This window comes from Pseudonaja textilis, chromosome 13, assembly GCF_049901715.1.
Source record: "Pseudonaja textilis isolate UNSWEBS1 chromosome 13, rPseTex1.2, whole genome shotgun sequence".
NCBI classification, from domain to species: domain Eukaryota; kingdom Metazoa; phylum Chordata; class Lepidosauria; order Squamata; family Elapidae; genus Pseudonaja; species Pseudonaja textilis.
In genome coordinates this window covers 20,992,138-21,011,918 of record NC_142002.1, presented here as the reverse complement: position 1 = coordinate 21,011,918, position 19,781 = coordinate 20,992,138, and the positions used below count along the sequence as shown (strand labels likewise).

Here is a 19,781-nt window from a genome sequence, read left to right as displayed (position 1 = left end):
TGAAGCCAAAGGCGAGCGGGGGCTTCTGCGCACAGCTTTACTTTGGCGGTTTTAATGCAGCAGACACACAAGTGTATTTTCCCCTTTAGGGGGAAAGAGGTTCTTAACTCAGGGGGCGAGAGGCAGGCTTGGATTTGGGTTGTTAGTGCACAAATCAGGAAGGTGGGGTTTGTTGCTGTTGTTGTTGTTTGTTTACTAATTAAATGTCTGTGCCACCCACTGTGCTGCCCATGGGTGTTGGTAGGATATGGCCACTGTTTCGTCATGAGTGTCCTTTCCCTCTTAGATCTGATGGCCAGTCGGTAGACCAGAATGGCCACCATGGTTCCACCTGTGAAGTTGAAATGGCTGGAGCACCTCAACAGCTCCTGGATCACGGAAGACAGCGAGTCGATCGCCACCAGGGAAGGCGTCTCCGTCCTCTACGCGAAGCTCGTCAGTAACAAAGAAGTGGTCCCCCTGCCGCAGCAGGTCTTCTGCCTCAAAGGGCCCCAGCTGCCTGATTTTGAACGCGAATCCCTGTCCAGCGATGAGCAGGACCACTACTTGGACGCTCTCCTTAGCAGCCAGCTGGCTCTGGCCAAGATGGTGTGCTCAGACTCCCCCTTTGCCGGGGCGCTTCGCAAGCGCCTGCTGGTCCTGCAGCGCATCTTTTACGCCCTTTCCAATAAGTACCACGATAAAGGACGGGTGAAGCAGCAGCAGCACTCTCCGGAGAGCAGCTCGGGCTCCACGGACATCCATTCGGTCAGCGAGAGGCCCAGGTCGAGCACGGATGCGCTGATAGAAATGGGCGTCCGGACGGGGCTGAGCCTGCTCTTCGCACTGCTGAGGCAAAGCTGGATGATGCCCGCTGCGGGGCCTGGCATCAGCCTTTGTAACGACGTCATTCACACGGCGATTGAGGTGGTCAGCTCCTTGCCCCCTTTGTCTCTGGCCAATGAGAGCAAGATCCCCCCCATGGGCCTGGACTGCCTCTCCCAAGTAACAGTCTTTCTTAAAGGGGTAACGATCCCCAACTCCGGGGCGGACACCCTTGGGCGAAGGCTGGCTTCCGAGCTGCTGCTGGGCCTGGCGGCTCAGCGCGGCTCCCTGCGGTACCTCTTGGAGTGGATTGAGATGGCCCTCAGCGCATCGGCTGTGGTTCACACCATGGAGAAGAGCAAGCTGCTGCCGAGCTCAGAAGGCATGATCACTTTTGATTGCTTCATGACGATCCTAATGCAGATGAGGCGGTCGCTGGTACGTATGCCCTGCCCGCGGGGGAAAGGGAAGGAAAGCTAGGAGTCTGTAGCTTCTTTGCAACTAGAGGTGGCACAATATCGGATGGCTGTCCATCCTCACCTGTGGTTGGTGGCGTTTGAACCGTTTTGAAACGCGTTGGTCGTCTTTAAACCCTCACTTTGGTTCTACTAACAGCCATTCCGATTTGAACATAAGAAATCACAATAAACGTTAAATAAAGTAGGCAAAACAGAAATAGTGCCAGCAGCAACTTTGAACTGTGTTTGGTATTCTTAATTACTTGAGAGGTGCCTCTACTTATATTCTAATTAATAGCAGCTACAAAAAAAAAAGCTCTTTTAATGTTAGTAGCTTAAAACATTGGCACCTGTACCGCTTATCTCTTGTTTAGAAGAAACAAATAAAAATTCAGGCATTCTGATGTAAAACTAAAATGAATTAAAAATAGAATGCCAAAGAAGATGCATACAATTATTTGCAAAAATAATAAAGAGCTAGATCCAATCTGGGTCGGTCACTGAGACCCGAGATTTCATCTTCCAAGCGTTTGGACTGGTGCCGGAGCTCCTCCTCGGGGAATTTCCCTCTAGCAGAGTGCGTGCCATAAAGTGCTGTTACTTTGAGGATATACGTTCCTTTTAAGTCTGTTTTATTTGGGGAAATATTCTACTACTTGGTTGGTGAGATACGTTTATATACTTTTATATGTGTGCGGTTTTACGTCGGTCACACTCTTCCGTAACTTCTATTACAGGGGTCATCTGCAGACCGAAGTCAGTGGAGGGAACCAACAAGGACTTCTGAAGGGCTGTGCTCACTCTACGAGGCAGCCTTGTGTCTCTTTGAAGAGGTGAGTCTGGCTGCCCAGCCATCAACTAAGGGCGAAAAAAGCCTGTTTCACATTCTCCCAGTTGTGAATTTCTCACTCCTCTGAAAGCGTGAAGGAAACTTGGTGTGTGTCCTTGATTCTGTGTATTTTGACTACGTGGTTCTATTTCAGTATTAACTGAATTTCTATCCTACTTCTTCCCAAGGTTTAAGGCAATGAATTGCTACAGAATACCGAAGAAATTATATTTATTGAATTCTGGCCTGGCTTAAAACTAAAAAGTATTAAAACAAGAACCACTATAGCAGCCCTGCCTTGGCTTAGCCTATGCAAATGCTAGGAGAAGGGAATTTGCAGGCCACTTGATCTTTCCTTTTAGAGAAGGGCCTTGGGGGCTCAGGAGTCTCCACTGAAGCTGGAGAGGGAGTTCTGTCTTAACAGGCTCGCCTGTTTGGTCATCGGATCTAACGCAGTCAGTGGGCGTCCATGCACCAGAGGGAAACGTGGGCTGAAATGAACCCCCTGACCCAAACTCCCGCAGTCAGATGTGCCCAGATTTTAGTTCTGTGTCTGAGAATTCCTGGAACTGAAATCTAACCACACAGAAAGCACCGAGTTGGGGAAGGTGTGGGGTTCCTTTGAGTTAATGAGACAGCTGGATAGTTGCCTACAGATGTTTGCCTGTGCGGCCTGTTTGTTTTAATAGGTGTGCCGGATGGCCTCGGACTACTCCAGGACATGCGCCAGTCCCGATAGCATCCAGACCGGAGAGACCCCCATTGTTTCTGAAACCTGTGAGGTGTATGTCTGGGGCAGCAACAGCAGCCACCAACTTGTGGAAGGGACCCAGGAGAAAATCCTCCAGCCTAAGTTGGCTCCAAGTTTTTCTGATGCGCAGACAGTGAGTATCTTTGGACAGGGAGGGTAGATTGATTGGTGTAGTTAAAAAAAAAAGGATCAGCTGCGGAAGTCCGATGGCCTCTTGGTTTTTTTTCCCCTCCCCGCTATAGATTGAAGCTGGCCAGTATTGCACCTTTGTAATATCCACGGACGGCTCCGTTCGAGCTTGCGGCAAAGGCAGCTACGGCCGATTAGGATTGGGTGACTCCAACAACCAGTCCACTCTGAAGAAGTTGACTTTCGAGCCTCACCGATCAATCAAAAAAGTGTCGTCTTCCAAAGGCTCCGATGGCCACACGCTGGCATTCACCACCGAAGGAGAAGTCTTCAGCTGGGGGGACGGCGACTACGGGAAACTGGGCCACGGCAACAGCTCCACCCAGAAATACCCTAAGCTTATCCAGGGGCCTTTGCAGGGAAAGGTAGGCCGCGCCAATGAACGTTCAACCGTCTGCCTTTGTTCTTCCAGGGGGTTCACGTCGCGAAGGTTTGGGTTCCCCTGTTTCTGCCTTTTTGAGCTATGTCCCCATTTAATAGCCCCGCCTATTAAGGAGCTTCTCCACCTGGGACTGGAGTCTAAAAGGAGAACTCTCTTCCCCTCTTATCCAGGTGGTGATTTGTGTCTCGGCCGGGTACCGGCATAGTGCTGCTGTCACAGAGGATGGTGAATTATACACCTGGGGAGAAGGAGACTTTGGCCGGCTAGGTAACAGGAATAATCTCACTTTCCACCTTCTTTAAACAGCGCTAATTAAAAAGAATTTGTTTAAAACAGGTTAGAAACGGGTTCTAGGGTACGTTTGGTAGAATGGCGAGGCATAAAGAGACCCACCCCTGCAAATCCGCTTTCTCTCACAAGGTCACGGGGACAGCAACAGCCGTAACATCCCAACTCTCGTCAAAGACATTAGCAACGTTGGCGAGGTTTCTTGCGGCAGCTCACACACCATCGCATTGTCCAAAGATGGGCGAACGGTTTGGTCCTTTGGAGGAGGAGATAATGGTAAGAGCCTTGGCTGAGGGGTGACTGTCGTGCTTGAGGTAAGGAATGACCAGCATGGAAAAGCCCACGATCCTTTTTGGCCTGTTGCCTTCATCTACAGAAATGTTTGCTAAGCTTTAAGCTATCGTAAATTGTAAGCATTCATTTTATTGCGGAGCAATTTGAACATGAATAAATACAGAAGCCGCCTAGTCTTCTCTCTCTCTGCTTCTTCTGTCTCAAGCTGGCAGAACACAGGAATCCCTATTTGTCTTTAGCTAGCGGTCCCTGCTAGAGCCAAACTGGAGATAGTTAGCTTGATACCAGTTAATATTAGGTCTACCTAACCCTGGTTCACTAGCACCTCAAAGACCAGGGATGCCCACTTGGGAGACAGGTGGGAACTCTGAAGACGTGTGCACTGGAGAGCTGCAGGCTGTGGCACTTGCCCACCGCTGAGACGGCCAGTGCAGCTGCTCCGTAGAACAGCCTGGCACACAGGTGAGGAAACATCCCTGGATCTGGTCATTGCGGCTGCTGCTAAATTGTAACATTATGGTTAAATATTTGTAATTTAAGTTGGCAGTTTATTTTAGATGGGTGTCAGTGACGTAGCCCTCGATCTGCAGATTGTAAGTTCCCTTGTATGTGTGGTCCCAACAGGCAAACTGGGTCATGGAGACACCAACCGAGTGTATAAACCCAAAGTGATAGAAGCTCTTCAGGGGATGTTCATACGGAAAGTTTGTGCCGGAAGCCAGTCTTCGCTGGCTCTAACATCAACTGGACAGGTAAGCAGAACGAGTTGCAACGGAGCACCCAAAAGCTACTGGATCAGAAACAGTTTCACTAATTCTTTGAAGGAGTCCGTGGCCCAGCAAGCAGCCTGGGGGGAAAAGAAACTGCACTTGGGTCGCTAAAGCTTCTTTCCCTGTTCTCACTTTAAGTTGGAGCTATTTGCAAAACAGGGAAGAAATAATTTGATAAAGAGCTTCCCTCATGTTTGTTTGTTCCAATAATAGGCAAAGACTAATTGATAAGGGGGCCGAGCCTTAAAGGGTGACAATGCCCATTCCTACTTTTAAGTGGTCAGTATGTCCCCAGAGTTGGCTCTGTCTTCATTGTTTGCAGGGGACGGTGGCAGACCTGTGTCTGGAGACATGACGCGGGCATTTGTACGGATTTAATCCGCCCCGGCTTGTCAATTAAATGAGCAAGATTTCTTTAATAGTGTCCGAGTTCTTGCCTGGGTTGTAGTTGGGGGCTCATGGACTCTGGACTGTGGGCCTGAGCGTCCTTTGTACCCGTTTGATCCAGGTGTCTGCCTGGGGCTGCGGGGCATGCTTGGGATGCGGCTCCTCCGAAGCCACGGCTCTCCGGCCCAAGCTGATTGAAGAGCTGGCTGCCACGCGGATCGTGGACATTTCCATTGGGGACAGCCACTGCTTGGCCCTTTCCCACGGTAAGAAGATGTGGCCCATCGTCCTCTGCGTAATTTGGCATTTTGCCGATGCCAGCGTGGTGATCTCGAACTGCTTCTCTTTAGATAACGAGGTTTACGCGTGGGGCAACAACTCCATGGGGCAGTGTGGCCAAGGGAATTCCACGGGCCCCATCACTAAGCCGAAGAAAGTGAGTGGCTTAGATGGCGTCGCCATTCAGCAGATTTCGGCTGGAACGTCCCACAGCCTGGCTTGGACAGCCCTTCCCAGAGACAGGCGAGTCATACGTGCGCAAGTGCGCTTCTGTGTGGTAAACAAAGCCGTGTTGTTTCTGTTGCCAGCATCTAATTGAAGGGCCTGATGTTTTTGAGCACTGGGCCTTTTCCTCCTGGGGCCCTTTGTCACCAGGGACCTTGACTGATTTTCCAAACTTCCTGCGTGTGTTTTATAACTCCTTAGTCGCCAATATCTGTCTACATTCTCCTTTTGTAACTGGCCTCCAGCATGGGACTCAACGACTGCCGGATGCTCCGTTTTGGACCGTTGTCCACAGAAGGCCAACTCAAGACGAGCAGAACGGCTTTTAAAGCGAGAAACTGAATGAGTGGGGAAGGGGATTAAAGGGGTGATGCAGTAGGTGGTCCTTCTGAGGGGGCGTGATCCATAAATACAGGGCGATTTTGGGTTCACTGTGTTCTTCTAAACTGTGGTGAGATTTCAGTTTCACTCTCATGTATTTGTGAACTGCTCTTCCTGTGCATTTGGCACAAAGATAACGTAAGGCTATTGGGAAAAAAGGGGCAGCCCTCAAAAGGCCCCTGTTTCCAGCCCAGCCCCTAGATCGGAGTAAGTGGGGGGGGTGGGCTTCACTAGCAGGGTGCATAAAAGAGAAACAGGAATGGCTGTAAGAATTAAAAGGAGGCGTTCTGGTTTTGCTCGGATGAGCAAGCTCTGACTAGCTAGGGTTGATGTCAAAACACCCAGCGGGGTCAGTTTGGAGGCAGACCCAGGGCAGCTAAAACCCCTGCAGGACGGCCGTGGCACCCAGTGCTCCCACCACGCGGCCAGTAACGCTGCAGGACGTCACGTCCCCCTGAAGACGAGCTCGGTTTGAAGGAACTTGGGCGCCTTTCACAGTATCGGATCTCCTTTCATCGGCCTTGCCTAGTTCTGCTCCGCGGGGCCTGTTAATGCGATGGGTCTCTCTGTTCCTTAAGCGTCCTTTCTCCGATTGCAGGCAGGTGGTGGCCTGGCACAGGCCGTACTGCGTGGACCTTGAAGAAAGTACCTTCTCCCACCTCCGTTCTTTCCTCGAGCAGTACTGTGACAGAATCAATAGCGAGATCCCGCCTCTTCCTTTTCCTTCCTCGAGGTACCTGTTCATATGATAACCCTCTGGGCTGCTTCTCTTGCGCTTATCACCGTTACTAGTGCGGATGGCCTCGGCTGGTGCCTTCAGCAGGAGCCAATCTTGTTTTCTCATGAATGCAGAACTAGAATTCCTCCTTTTTAAGACGTCTGATTAAGTAATAGAAATCCTTTTGGGCAGTGATGTGTGGCCTTTTCTGAAGGCTTTGCTGCTGGGTGGGAGGGAACCTTTGCTGGTTTCTGTCCCCGCTGCAGCATGAACACAGAGCATAGGACAAGGCCCGCCGGGGCTTTGGGGGGAGGGCTCCCCCACCCGTGCTTTCGGCAGTTCAGCCGAGTGGGGGGGGGGCCGTTTGTAAAGGGAGGCCGGACAGCCTCCGCTAAGGGATCCTCCTGGTTTTACAGGGAGCACCACACCTTCTTAAAGCTCTGCCTGAAGCTGCTGTCCAACCACCTGGCGCTGGCTCTGGCTGGAGGGGTGGCCACCAGCATCCTGGGCAGGCAGGCGGGACCCCTGCGGAATTTGTTGTTTCGCCTGATGGATTCCTCCGTCCCGGATGACATACAGGAGGTCAGTCTCTCATCCCACCCGTTGGGCAGTCGCTCGGCACCGAGGTCTGAATTTCACCACAGCCTTGAGGAGGAGCCATCATTTCAAAATACATTGGCTGAACGATATCAAGTCTGCTTTGCAGCTTTCAGCGGGATGTTGACGTGGTTTGGTCTCCCTCCAAATTTTAGGTGGTGATTGAGACCCTGTCGGTCGGAGCGACGATGCTGCTGCCCCCCTTAAGGGAGAGGATGGAGCTGCTGCACTCCCTCCTTCCCCAGGGCCCCGACCGGTGGGAGAGCTTGTCCAAGGGGCAGGTAAGAAGTCCAGAGCGCTGACGGGGAGGTGCAGCTGCAGAGGATCCGGCGCTTAGTGCGCTTCCGAGTTGGAACGGTTGAAAAGGGAGGAGGACATTTGTCCGTCAGTGAAACCAGTTAAATTCTGGACTGCTGGGCAGTGTGAAGATATATAAGTCAGAAAATCATCGGTAGCGTTGCTGGAAACCACGCGCAAGTGACCTTGCTTTGACATCTTATCTGGCGGTTACCGTCAGGAGATGTCTAAGCGAAGGAGGTCGTTCTCCGTCTTTTCCTTCAGCGAATGCAGTTGGATATTATTCTGACCAGCCTGCAAGACCACACTCACGTCGCCTCCTTGCTGGGCTACAGCTCTCCCTCGGATGCCACAGATATCTCCTCCCTCTGCATCGCTTACGGGAATCTCTCCGACGCAGCCTACGGGGCCCAGAGTCACCACCCCGACACTCACCTGGCCGAAATCTTAATGAAGACTCTCTTGCGCAATTTGGGGTTCTACACAGTGAGTTCACTGCCTGGGCGACCTTACCTACTCCTGGCCTGCCCCGGAATAGCTTAGCCCAAAAACACTAGTCAGTTCAGAGGGCTGACCGGGGTGTGTGTGTGTGTGTGTAGTGGAGGGAACAGCTGTTTAAAAAGAATGGCTGTTCCCTTTCACCGCTTAAGTATTGTCCACATCTCTAAATTGCACTAATAATTTGGTGATGTCACCTCGATTCTAACTCCTGGGTGCTTTTCCCTAGTCAGTGAGAATTGCCTTAGTAGGAAGGACACGATATTTCTTAGAAAGCAGATACAGAAAGCAGCGTATTTGTCAGTAGAAGCATGGCTCCTATAAGAACGTGGTGAGGATGAAAAATAAGGGAAACTTACCCAGCGAGGCATACTAAACTTTGGGGTGGGCGAATCTTCTGCCTCGGTAGGATCAAGCGTTTGGAGAGCTGGAGAAAAACAGTGACAAATTTTTACTCGGGACGTCTTCCTCCGAGAACAGCCAGCCGGCTCACCTTCACGAACTCCTTTGCTCCCTGCAGAAACAGCTGCTGGCCTACTGTCACATCAACAGCGTCGGCGAGGTTAGTGCCGCGGTTCTTAGGGCTGCCCCCAGAGTAAGCAGAACCGTAAAGGCCAGACCGGACGGTTCATTTCAGGTGCAGCCTTTGGGCCTGAGGCCGTCGTGCGAGCAGAGGAGTCCATCGCTGGTGGAGCAGGCGACTCCTTGCCAGCCAGGTTCCTTCCTGCAGCTCCTTTCCCCGCCTCTCTCTTGCCTGCAGAACTCCAGCAGCGTGGCCCTCCTGCACAAGCACCTCCAGCTCCTCTTGCCTCACGCGGCGGAGATCTACTCCCGCTCAGCCACTTTGCTGAAGGAGAGTTCTTGGAACGGCAGCGTGGGTGAAAAATTGAGAGGTGGGGTTGCCCGCGTGTTTATCCGGCTGTGCTCAGTAGAGAATAGAGTTGCAGAACTGCGTTTGTCAGGCTTTTGCCTCCAATTTGTCTGGTTTTTGCTGAACGTTTATACGGTTAAATGCCCAAATGCATGTCGGGTCTGGCTAGGCTGGTCATACTCCTGGTTTGGAGTAACGGCTGGAGATGCTTAGCCTGTGTTTTGGGACCACGTAGGAGCCGCGAGGCTGTTTCTCGAATCTGGTCAAGGGATGCCAAAGTGATGTTGGGGGCAAGACTTGCCTGCCTCCAACTGAGGAAGGAAGGAGAAGGGATTTCCCAGACAGGATTCTGGGAGTTGAAGTCCACACAGGTTGAGAAAGGCCACCCGGGGATCCTGGCGTTTTTTCCTCCCAGGCCTGCCGCTCATTAACCAGCCGCTTCCCCCCATTCCAGATGTCATCTACGTGTCTGCCGCAGGAAGCATGCTTTGCCAGATCGTGAATTCCCTCCTTTTGCTGCCTGTGTCGGTAGCCCGGTCTTTGCTGAGCTACCTCCTGGACCTCTTGCCACCCCTGGACTGCCTTAACCGACTCCTGCCAGCCGCAGTGCTTCTAGAAGACCAGGAGTTACAGTGGCCTCTTCACGGTGAGCCGACTCGAACGAGCAGTTCTTCTTCCCAAGCCGGGGTGGGCGGGGGGATTCAGAGTGGAAATGGGCTTGTAACCCCACTTTTCCAAAACGCTGATTGCTCTCCTATTCCCAGGTGGGCCTGAACTGGTTGACCCGGCTGGAATACCCTTACCTCAGCCTGCCCAGGTGTGGGTGTGGCTTGTGGACCTAGAGAGAACCGTCGCTTTGCTGGTTGGACGGTGTCTGGGGGGGATGTTGCAAGGGGCCCCGATGTCTCCCGAAGAGCAGGACACGGCTTACTGGCTGAAAACACCCTTGTTCAGTGATGGAGTGGAAATGGACGCCCCGCAGTTAGGTAATCCGGTCAACAGCGTGAAAGGTTTGGAAACTGGAGGCGCATTGCCACGTAATCACGATGCTTGTTAAAATAACCCCGTCGGTGTCCAGAAGTGGGAGGAAAGGAGGGAAAGACGCCACGGTGGGGGCCTTTTGGCTTAGGAAAGTGGGGGGAGGGGGCAGAATAAGAGAAACCTAAGAACATACACTGGGCTGGAGAAAAAGTTCTTATTGTACAGTATTGGAACCCATTGGGGTTGTGAAAAAAAGGATTCATCAGTGCCGGGTTCTGGAGAGATGCGGGCAAGCCAGCCCTTCCCCATGCAGTTGGGGGCGTTGGCCCCACAGAAACGCCCCCAGCCTGGCTGGCTTCAAAAGGGAGCCGTTGGAGGCCGAGCATGCTCAGTAGCCACCCACGTTGGGGTCGCTGCAGGACCATCCCCGAATCTTCCTTGACTCCGCCTAAGAATCCCCAAGTTGGCCCCGTCTGATCTGATCCCGTTTCAGGTGGGTTGACCTGCGGCTCCCATAAGTCAGGGCGGATTTGGAAGGCTGGGCTAAGTAAAGGGACAGCCCTGGATTTGTGCCTCTTGTTCTTAGAGAAGTCGGTGAGTTCCCTCCTGGAAGTGGCCCTCTCCGGGAACGAGGAGCAGAAGCCCTTCGACTACCGCCTGCGCCCGGAAGTCTCCACCTTTGTGGACTTGGCCCTGGGGGGCGCCAAGGAGCCGGCCCGCAGCCTCTGGGTCAGCATGCAGGACTACGCCGTGAGCAAAGGTCAGCCCCGGGGAGCAGCAGAGGGGGGGGGGAAGGGGTCTGCCCCGGTGAAAGGCTAAGGGAGCACTTAGCCGCCACCTGGGGGAACCCCCGAGGTTTTCGGAGCAGGGTCTGGCTCCGTTGAGCACCGGGAAGGCGGCCTCTGAGCAGCCTAAGGGGGCAAACTCGGCCTTCTGGCCTCCAGGGAACCTTGGCCGGTCACGAGCAGAGGCGATGCAGCAGCCCAATTTTCCATCCTGTTTGCAGAGAGCTTGAATCCGGCTGGGAATAGGAGTGGGGGGGCCCTTGGGGGCCAGAACTCTGGGCCAGGGGGAAGCGGGGGCTAATTGGAGCCCTCGAAAAGAGCAAGCGCCAAAGGAAACCATCGTCATGGACTCTCTGAGGCCGCTCCCACTTCGGTTTTTATTCCGTTTCTCTCCTGCAACCTAGACTGGGACAGTGCAACCTTGAGCAGCGAGTCCCTGCTGGACACCGTCTCCCGGTTTGTTCTGGCTGCCCTTTTGAAGCACACAAATCTGCTCAGTCAAGCAAGCGGCGAAAGTAGGCAAGTATCCAACAAATAATCTGGCCTTTTTATCTTTTGTCTGAGATCGTCGTCTCTGGCTGTAACCTTGTGGGATGCTTGTGTTTGTAGGTACCAGCCCGGAAAAGCATTAGTAGAAATCTATCGATGCGTGTATAAAGTTCGGAATCGTTTGCTTGCTTGCAAGAACATGGAACTTATTCCGACACGCTCGTCTTCCCGGGATAGATGGGTAAGCCTGGCGAGCAGCCAAAGTTTCCTTTTCTTAAAAGAGAGGGGGGGGGTATTCTAAGATGAAAGATTTCAGGCAGAAATCCACGTGGGCATTTCTCCTCGTTCTGCTTGCGTTGAATCGTCGCTTTATTACGTTTTGCTACGGATGGATTTCAGGTTTGAATTCTCTGGCAGGCGATTGAAATAAACGTTGGCTAAAAGCCTGCTGTGATAGCCGGTGGGTTGTTTTTATCCCCTGCAAGTGATGGATCGTTCCCCTTCAACTGAAGCAGGGGCTCTGTTCACCGCCTCTCCTCTTTGCTCCCTTTCAGCTGTCAGGTAACCCAGAATCGTCGGACATCGATGCTCAGGAAGGCCCCTTCACCCGGACCATCGATGAGGAAGCCGAGATGGAAGAGCAGGCAGAGCGGGAAAGAGAGGAGGGGCATGCGGAGCAGGAGGAGGAAGAGGAAGAGAGAGAGCACGAAGTGATGACCGCTGGCAGTAAGTGGACACGCTGGGGCCGCCGGGCACCTTCGGCCGACTTGGGCTGGGGGCCGAGATGTTCAGCTGAAGAATGACTGCAGTCCTTGAGCTCTGCCTGGCAGTGAAGACCTTTTGTTTTTGTGTCGCACGTTACAGAAATATTTCAATGTTTCCTATCAGCCCGTGAAGTCGCTCGCAGCCGAGACCGAGAGAGAATAAATGGCGGGTTGGGGGCGCAAGCGGAGGATCAGCCCCCCCAGTCCCAGCAGGAGCGGCGTGTCAGCAGAGACCTCCCGGAGGGCCAGGACGTGTACACGGCTGCCTGCAACTCGGTGATCCACCGCTGTGCCCTGCTGATCCTGGGGGTCAGCCCGGTGGTGGAGGAGCTGCAGAAGCGCAGGGAGGAAGGGCAGGCGCAGCAGCTCTCGGGCGGCACTCCGGAAGGGGTCGGCCTCATGATGACCAGGTGCGAGCAGCTCGGCCCTCCTCGCCAGCCTCTCGGGGACCTGCTGTGGCGGCTGCGCCTGAGCTTCGAGGCAGCTCGGTGCCCTTTGGGGTCCTGGGATCGGAGAACCCAGCGGAGCCCTTACGGCTGTGAGGACAGGGCTGCGTTTTCTGTCCAAAAAGGACCCACGGGGTTGTCCTTGGTGTTCTGGCACGCATGGGGCACTTGCACATCACGGGAGGGTAGATTTAATCAAAGGTTGTGGCGGAGTTTATGCAACCAGAAGCACTCGGGCGCGTGCTCAGCGGGAGGACGCTGAGCGATTCCTGGCCAGACACAGAAGCTGCATGGGTGGAAATGGAAGGAAGCGCTCTGAAATTGGGAGGGTTTTCAGGATGACGGCCTATAACGCAACGTGAAGCAGGACGCTGCGGATCCAGGCAAATGAGAAGGTCTTTGCATCGTTGTGTAGTTTTTTCCCCTCTCTCTGTTGTGTCTTTATGCGAGGCAGAAGCGAAAGTCTTAGCGCAGAAAGTCGTTCGGGCCACTCTACCTCAAGTTACAAACTGATGAAATCGAGGAGTGAATCTGACCTCTCCCAGCCTGAATCTGATGAAGAAAGTTACTCGCTGGTAAGCGGAACAAACAGCAAGTTTTCCTTGATGGGACGAGCCTGATTCCGTTCGAAAGCCCCGCGTGTGCTTAGGGTCCTCCTCTCCTAGCCGGTGTTTCTGGCCTTGGCGTGTTTCCCGCTTCCCTCCCTGCCCCCGTCCCCTTTTGTGTTACGTCTCTTCATTGGTCATCCGGGGTTTTAAAGCTTGACTGCCTCAGGAACCGTGACTACAACAAAAGTACCAGAAGGAGCCAGTAACGTTTTCTCTTCTCCTCTTTAGAGCGGAAGGCGAAATGTGGATCTGGATCTGGCATCGTCGCATAGAAAGAAAGGTAAACTGTTCATCATCGCCCCCTCATAGCCCTGTCATTCTCTGAAGCCGGGGTGTCCAACCTTAGCAACCTGACGACTTGTGGACTTCAACTCCCAGAATTCCTCCGCCAGCCGGCAGTGGAAGTCCACAAGTCTGAAAGCGGCCTCAGTTGGAGACTCCTGCTGTAAAGCAAGGACCCTTTGCAGTTTCCGACTATATTTTCCAGGTCTGTTCTGTGGCCCCATTATAGTGGGGGGGAGAGGGGGGGGGATTCTGAGAAAGGGCCTGAGCGGATGGTTCACCAGCATGTTAGCCCGGCTTGCCGGCCACACCCTCCGCCAGCCGCCATCAGAGTTGCATTCCAGAGCAGGCTGAAGTTCTCGGCTGGTGGCCGGAGACGGTCAGTCCTGGCTGCCTGTTTCCATGGGCTGCTTTAGGAGGGGGAACCTCTTGGCCTCCAGTTCCTCAGCCAGTTCCTTGTGCTGGGGACGGTTCAGGCACCTTCCGGTTGCCAAGACTGGAGCCCCCTGTAACTCTAAACCTCTCAGATTTTAGGAAGTGCATCTTTACGGCCACTGCTTGCCTGGGAACCCTCAGGGACCCCCCCCCCCCCCCCCCCCGCTCCCCTTCCTGACCCCGTTTCCCACGTATGGGCAGATTGCAGATTGAATGTTGTCTTCTCTCCCCAACGTCTCTCTTTGTCTTCGGATTCTTGTGGGGTGTAGTGTGTTTGCTCCTTTTTGGCCAGTTGAGCCCCAGAAAAAAGAACAGCTTCAAGCAAGTACACGATGGCATGTTCCCATTTTATATTCTCTCTCTAGTTTGCCTACATACTTTATAAAACATAAAATATGTATAGCAGCCGCTCCACGTTCATTCTGAATACCGCATTACTGAAAAATGGCATACGAGGACAAGTAAACGTGGGTGGTCGTCCCCCCCGCCCCCCCTTTTTGTCGAGGGCGGGGTTGAACTACCGCCCTTGGGCTTTGTTTAGCACAGGCGGCGTCGCTTGCTTGCGAGGGGCGTCCTTAAAGCACTGCAGAGCCCTCTTCGCCCTGCAGCTCCGCAGACGGAGGTAGAAAGAGCAGCTCCCCCCCAGCTGCGCTTCCGGGGGAGGGTTGGCTAGTTTCACCCCAAGCACGCTGGACCCTCAAGACACCATCCCCCCCAGTAGTTCCGCCTTGGTGTGCCTCCTGCCTCCGCCTCTTGCCTCGCCCTTCCTCAGACCACACCGCCGTTCTTCACGGAGGATGGATCGGCCTTTGGCATCTGCCTTTCTTTGGCTTTCACGCTTGCGTAGCTCCCCTCATGCTCAGGTGTCGATGTTTAGGGGAAGGAAGGCAGCTTAAGACTCACATAAAATCTCCCAGTCATTGTAAAGTTGAACGCAAAGGGGCATACCGTTGCTCTGAAACTAGAACGCAGAAGAATTACAACTGATAAGAGTTTGACCAATCACGTTTTTATGTTTTGTATGTGTATGTTTGTTTTTAAAAATAAAAACAAATTAAAAAAGAGGGTTTGACCAATCATGTAACTAAAATTATTGCAAAACTGAGGAGCTGTAAATGGGGTTCGCCCCCTTCCCCTGATTCTAAAAGTTTCATTTTTTGTGTGCAAACAAGGTCGCCCTTCAATTTTTTTCTTTTGGTCCCTGTGCATTTACTTAAAGAGTAATAGCTTTTTTAAACAACGGTCTTGTCTACTCGGCATCTGGTTAGATGATGCCTCAACTTATGACCATAATTCTGGGTTTAATTATGGCGGCGATTCGGGGGCTTAAATGTAGCTGCTTAAGCTCAGCCTCTTCGCTCTACAGCCAGGCCCACACAATGCCAGCCGTTTGTGCCCGTTTACTTGACCTTTACTCATCTCTACATAAACTTCCAGAAAAGCTATAAATCACCCACTCCTGCTTTACACCGATGCAAGTTAAATACGAACCTTTTTGTGCAATTAGCTGTCAAGAAAAAAAGTCTTATCTTCTTTGTGTGTGGCAAATATTCTTTTTTTCCCTTTACCTCTATGTTGTTTTATTTGCATATCACCTTTTTTCGACGTTCTAGCTTTAAGCTAAACAGTTTGAGTGGCTTGTGCTTTTAATTTCCTGGTAAGGCAAAACCCGTCGCCTGGAGATTTGCCAGCAAAACATACAGCTCTCATTTTTTTGGCCTTTGGTGTGGTAGGCATTGCTGACCGTGCGCATGAAATTGACAGGGGTTCCCATTTCCATCTGTTTCGAACCGCAAGTCGCGTGTTCATTTCTGCCGGTTGGAGAACTCAGTTGCCCTGCCAGTTACAGAATTCTGTGTGTTTCCAGGCTCCTTCCACAGCCCGATTGAAACGCTCAGCGACTCGTGGACTCGGCTAAAACAGCGCGATTGGCTCTCCAGCTCTTCCTGTTTGTTCGGGGAGTCCGAGGTTGACTTCACTAAATCCGTTGGTATTCATACTTTGATCGAGAACATGATTAGCTTCATAAGTGGGGATTTAGGAAGCTCCCCAGGCTTCAAGGAGCCCGAAGAAAGCATGTCCACCAACCCCCAGGCCTACCTCGTGGCCATGGAGCAGCAGCAGCAGAGAGCAGAGGTGCGTGTTGCCTGTTGTGGTTCCTTGTCATGCTGGTTCTCAGAGGACCCGGGCCTTGGCGTTGTCGGCTGCCATTCTGCTTGGGGAAGGAGCCCTTTCAGGTTCCTACACTCTGGCAGTTTGGTTGGTTTGGCCTTTGCGCTGTGAAACGTCAGAACGGCCTCCCTGCGCAACACCCAGCACAGGAGTCCTCTGGCAGCCTCCGCAGACTCCATGCAGTTGAGCCCCCAGTGGGTTCATGAGCGGTTGCCTTCACGCGCGCAAGGATTATGGCCTTGTGGCCTCTGCATTCTGTCTCCTTTTGAGGTGGCTGTCCTCCCAAACTCCAGGCGCTTCCTGGGCATCTTGGGAGGAGAGGTGCCATCATACGGGCTTAAGTCCCGTAAGCTTAAGTCCAGAGTCTCCTCTGTGGCCTTTGCAGAAACCGCCTATCCTGCTGAAAAGTGGCCGTTCCGCTTCAGGAATGGTATTTGCAAGGGGGCTCCTAGACGGGGGGCTCACCTCTTGCCGTGCTGCCGTTGCGGTTTGCTTTCCAAATAGCAGCTCCGAATCGATTCTTTTCCATCGCCCTTAGCTGCGCCTGGAGGCCTTGCACCAGATCCTGGTTTTGCTTTCGGGGATGGAAGAGAAGGGGGCCACCGCCTCCCTCGGGAGCCGCCAAGGCCTGGGCTTCCAGTCTTCCTCATTTCTCACTTCGGTGAGGCTGCAGTTCCTGGCCGGCTGCTTCGGCCTGGGAAGCGTGGGGCACGCTGGAGCCAAAGGAGAGAACATCCGGCTGCACCACTACCAGGTAAGGGCTGTGGCCTGAGAAGAGGATGCCGTTGTGCCTGGGGCTGCTTGCCAAACCCGTGGGTGGCTCTTCCGTAGGACTGGCCCTCGGGCGGGAGGGCAGGCTTGACCGCCCTGGGTTTTTCACAGGATGGCATCAGGGCAGCCAAGAGAAGCATCCAGACCGAGATCCAAGTGGCCGTGCACAAGATCTACCAGCAGCTGTCGGCCACTTTGGAAAGAGCCCTCCAAGCAAATAAACACCACATTGGTAAGCAGAGCGGATCAACTCCAGCGTCATTTTTATTTCTGGGAAGAAACAAACCAGGCTCCCCCAGCTCAACCTGGGACCCCTCTCAACGTATGTCCTTGTTTTTCCCTTTGTGCTGGTGTGTGTGTGTGTGTGTGTGCGTATTAGAGGCACAACAACGGCTCCTGTTGGTGACCGTGTTCGCCCTAAGTGTGCATTACCAGCCGGCCGATGTCTCCTTGGCCATTTCCACCGGGCTGCTGAACGTCCTTTCTCAGTTATGCGGGACGGACACTGTGCTCGGGCAGCCCCTGCAGCTCCTACCCAAAAGCGGCATCTCCCAGCTCAGCACCGCTTTGAAAGTGGCCAGCACGAGGCTACTCCAGATTCTCGCCATCACCACCGGGTAAGCGCTAATGAGATCAAACTCCCCCCACACCCCCAGTTGACTGGTTGAAATACTGAAAAGGTGTGATGAAAGCCCCCAATTTACCTCCTTTGCAAAACCAGGCAATGCTGGCCTCCCCCCCGCCCCCATGCACCTTGCAACCCCCCCCCCCATCTGCAGGCGTCTCAGGGGGTGCTGGCTGAAGGCCCAGCCTGGTTAAATAAATCGGGCCTGAGGTCAGCAGGGAGGGTGCTCCACGGTCAGCCTCAGGCCGTTGAACAGCTGCTGTGGGGTGAACAAGAACAGCCGCACCTGGGAGCCGAGCGGAGTTCCCCTCCGTTAGCCGTTCGGCTCGTGGGGAGGTTAGTTCAGGCAGAGGAGCAGGAAATCCCCTTCCGGGAACATCCTCCAGTGCCTGACTTAGGCCTCTTCCCAGGGCTCGGCCACCTCTGTGTGACCCCGCTTGACCGCCCCCCCCCTTTTCACCTAGGACTTACGCAGATAAATTGAGCCCCAAAGTGGTACAGTCCTTGCTGGACCTGCTGTGTAGTCAGCTGAAGAACCTGCTGTCGCAAGCGGGCGTGATGCTGATGACTTCTTCCTTCGGAGAAAAGGAAGTGGCCGATCAGGACGACAAAAAAACCGAATGCAAAGGTGACACCGAGAGGAAAGACTTCAAAGGTACGAGACCCCGACCTCTTTTTTTAAAGGGAGAACTAGTAATAGTCAGGAGGCAGCAGGAGGCGGGGGTTCCCCTGGCTTACGATGATCGCCCATAAAACTGTGAGGCGACCTCTGCTGCCCCTTGCTCGGCCCGCTTCGTAAATGCCGCCTGGCTGGCAGAGATTCACTCTTATGGTTTGCTTTTGCAGTTGCCCTCCGAAAACAGCACGCTGCCGAGCTCCATCTGGGGGACTTCTTAGTTTTCCTCCGAAGAGTCGTTTCTTCCAAAGCCATCCAGTCCAAGATGGCTTCTCCAAAGTGGACGGAAGTGCTTCTGAACATAGCTTCTCAGAAGTGCTGCTCAGGTACGGGCCACCCGGGTGCGAGTGAGCCGAGGAAGGGAAGGCCGCGTCCAACGCAGAATCCGGGGTCTTCCGTCGATGTGTGGGCTTGGGCCTTAGGGCAAGGTTTTAAGAACTGCCTGACCGCTGCTCAGGTCCATGTCCCGTGTCCTTTCCCTCTTAGGTGTCCCTTTGGTTGGCAAGCTGAGGACCAGGCTACTTGCCCTCCATGTCCTGGAGGCTGTGCTGCCAGCTTGTGAATCCGGTGTGGAGGATGACCAGATGGCTCAGGTGTTGATACTTGGGAGAGAATTTAGGAGGGTTGTAGAGTGGCACCTGCCTCTCTAAGCTCGGATCAGGTCTCTGCCTCCAGCAGCTGCGCCCAGCTTCACCTTCCACTTGTGCGCCAGGCGCTGCTTTCTCCCAAACCGAACCTGGGGTCTCCCACCTCCGGGCAGTTTCCCCCAATTGGCAGCCAGGGAGAGTTCCTTCCTTCATCCCGTATCTCTGGGCCATCCCTCCTCCAGCGATGCCCAGAGAGACTTTGGGATCCTCTGGCTGCCTTGCGTTTGCTGCCGTTGGAGGGCGGGGGTGGGGTGCATTGAAGCCCTTAACTAGCCTCTGAGGACCCCCCGCAGGCCCTCGGTGGCCTTTAGCGGGGGGCCCTTTACCTGGGAGCAGAGTGGAGGAGCGGAGTTGCAGCCTTTCCCTGGCAGTTCGTTGCACTGAACGCGCGGTGCTGATGCTCCCAACAGGTGATCGAACGGCTGTTTTCCCTCCTGTCCGACTGTATGTGGGAGAGCCCAGTTGCGCAGGCCAAGCAAGTCCTTCAGGCCAAAGAGAAAGAACAAGAGACGAAGGCGCAGGTACCGTTTCATCTACTTCTGATTAGCTCCGTGCTCGCTGGCTGCGTCCCCCTGACAGAGTTTTGCCGTCTGTCCCTGAAGAAGCAGGGGGAATCTGAAGAAGAAGACGAGAACCTGCCTATCCAGGAGGTCTCCTTTGACCCCGAGAAAGCCCAGTGCTGCCTAGTGGAAAACGGCCAGATTCTCACTCACGGCAGCGGAGGAAAGGGCTACGGGCTGGCGTCCACGGGCGTCTCATCCGGATGCTACCAGTGGAAGGTACGGAGGTCGGAAACAACATTCCAGGCTCAGGCCTGTGATAAACTGTCAGAGCTGGAGGTGGGCATCCCGTCTCCTTTCTTGGCATTCCTGGCTCCACGGGATGGAATCGGGCTCACAATGTAGGAAAGCCCATCAGAAATACGGACTCAGTAGCCTTTGGGCCCAAGATGGGAGGTTCTCACCCAAGAATAAACCCACTGCAACTGCCCCTTTCAAGGTTGGGAAGGAAGCCACCAGGAGCTGCTTCTCTGCTAGGAAGAGGGGGGGGGCGTTACTTTGTCCCAGTTTCCCCTGTGATCT

General features: G+C 53.7%; 1 protein-coding gene across 1 annotated transcript in view; it reads left to right on the top strand.

Moving 5' to 3' along the window:
* The window catches only part of HERC1 (HECT and RLD domain containing E3 ubiquitin protein ligase family member 1), a 47,858-nt gene that overhangs the window by 5,758 nt on the left and 22,319 nt on the right, over positions 1 to 19,781 (top strand). Inside the window, exons 2-35 of the mRNA XM_087941972.1 lie at positions 287 to 1,242; positions 2,000 to 2,095; positions 2,781 to 2,975; positions 3,085 to 3,396; positions 3,584 to 3,680; positions 3,834 to 3,977; positions 4,620 to 4,747; positions 5,274 to 5,418; positions 5,503 to 5,678; positions 6,640 to 6,770; positions 7,172 to 7,337; positions 7,508 to 7,633; positions 7,914 to 8,135; positions 8,557 to 8,709; positions 8,908 to 9,040; positions 9,473 to 9,664; positions 9,783 to 10,004; positions 10,586 to 10,759; positions 11,189 to 11,303; positions 11,394 to 11,514; positions 11,828 to 11,999; positions 12,138 to 12,447; positions 12,938 to 13,058; positions 13,320 to 13,371; positions 14,078 to 14,143; positions 15,676 to 15,944; positions 16,519 to 16,734; positions 16,863 to 16,983; positions 17,131 to 17,368; positions 17,841 to 18,031; positions 18,223 to 18,378; positions 18,539 to 18,645; positions 19,110 to 19,220; positions 19,302 to 19,478. Of these exons, the coding sequence (XP_087798098.1) occupies positions 313 to 1,242; positions 2,000 to 2,095; positions 2,781 to 2,975; positions 3,085 to 3,396; positions 3,584 to 3,680; positions 3,834 to 3,977; positions 4,620 to 4,747; positions 5,274 to 5,418; positions 5,503 to 5,678; positions 6,640 to 6,770; positions 7,172 to 7,337; positions 7,508 to 7,633; positions 7,914 to 8,135; positions 8,557 to 8,709; positions 8,908 to 9,040; positions 9,473 to 9,664; positions 9,783 to 10,004; positions 10,586 to 10,759; positions 11,189 to 11,303; positions 11,394 to 11,514; positions 11,828 to 11,999; positions 12,138 to 12,447; positions 12,938 to 13,058; positions 13,320 to 13,371; positions 14,078 to 14,143; positions 15,676 to 15,944; positions 16,519 to 16,734; positions 16,863 to 16,983; positions 17,131 to 17,368; positions 17,841 to 18,031; positions 18,223 to 18,378; positions 18,539 to 18,645; positions 19,110 to 19,220; positions 19,302 to 19,478 (6,285 nt within the window). The 5' untranslated portion in view covers positions 287 to 312. The remainder of the gene's footprint in view (positions 1 to 286; positions 1,243 to 1,999; positions 2,096 to 2,780; positions 2,976 to 3,084; positions 3,397 to 3,583; positions 3,681 to 3,833; positions 3,978 to 4,619; positions 4,748 to 5,273; positions 5,419 to 5,502; positions 5,679 to 6,639; positions 6,771 to 7,171; positions 7,338 to 7,507; positions 7,634 to 7,913; positions 8,136 to 8,556; positions 8,710 to 8,907; positions 9,041 to 9,472; positions 9,665 to 9,782; positions 10,005 to 10,585; positions 10,760 to 11,188; positions 11,304 to 11,393; positions 11,515 to 11,827; positions 12,000 to 12,137; positions 12,448 to 12,937; positions 13,059 to 13,319; positions 13,372 to 14,077; positions 14,144 to 15,675; positions 15,945 to 16,518; positions 16,735 to 16,862; positions 16,984 to 17,130; positions 17,369 to 17,840; positions 18,032 to 18,222; positions 18,379 to 18,538; positions 18,646 to 19,109; positions 19,221 to 19,301; positions 19,479 to 19,781) is intronic.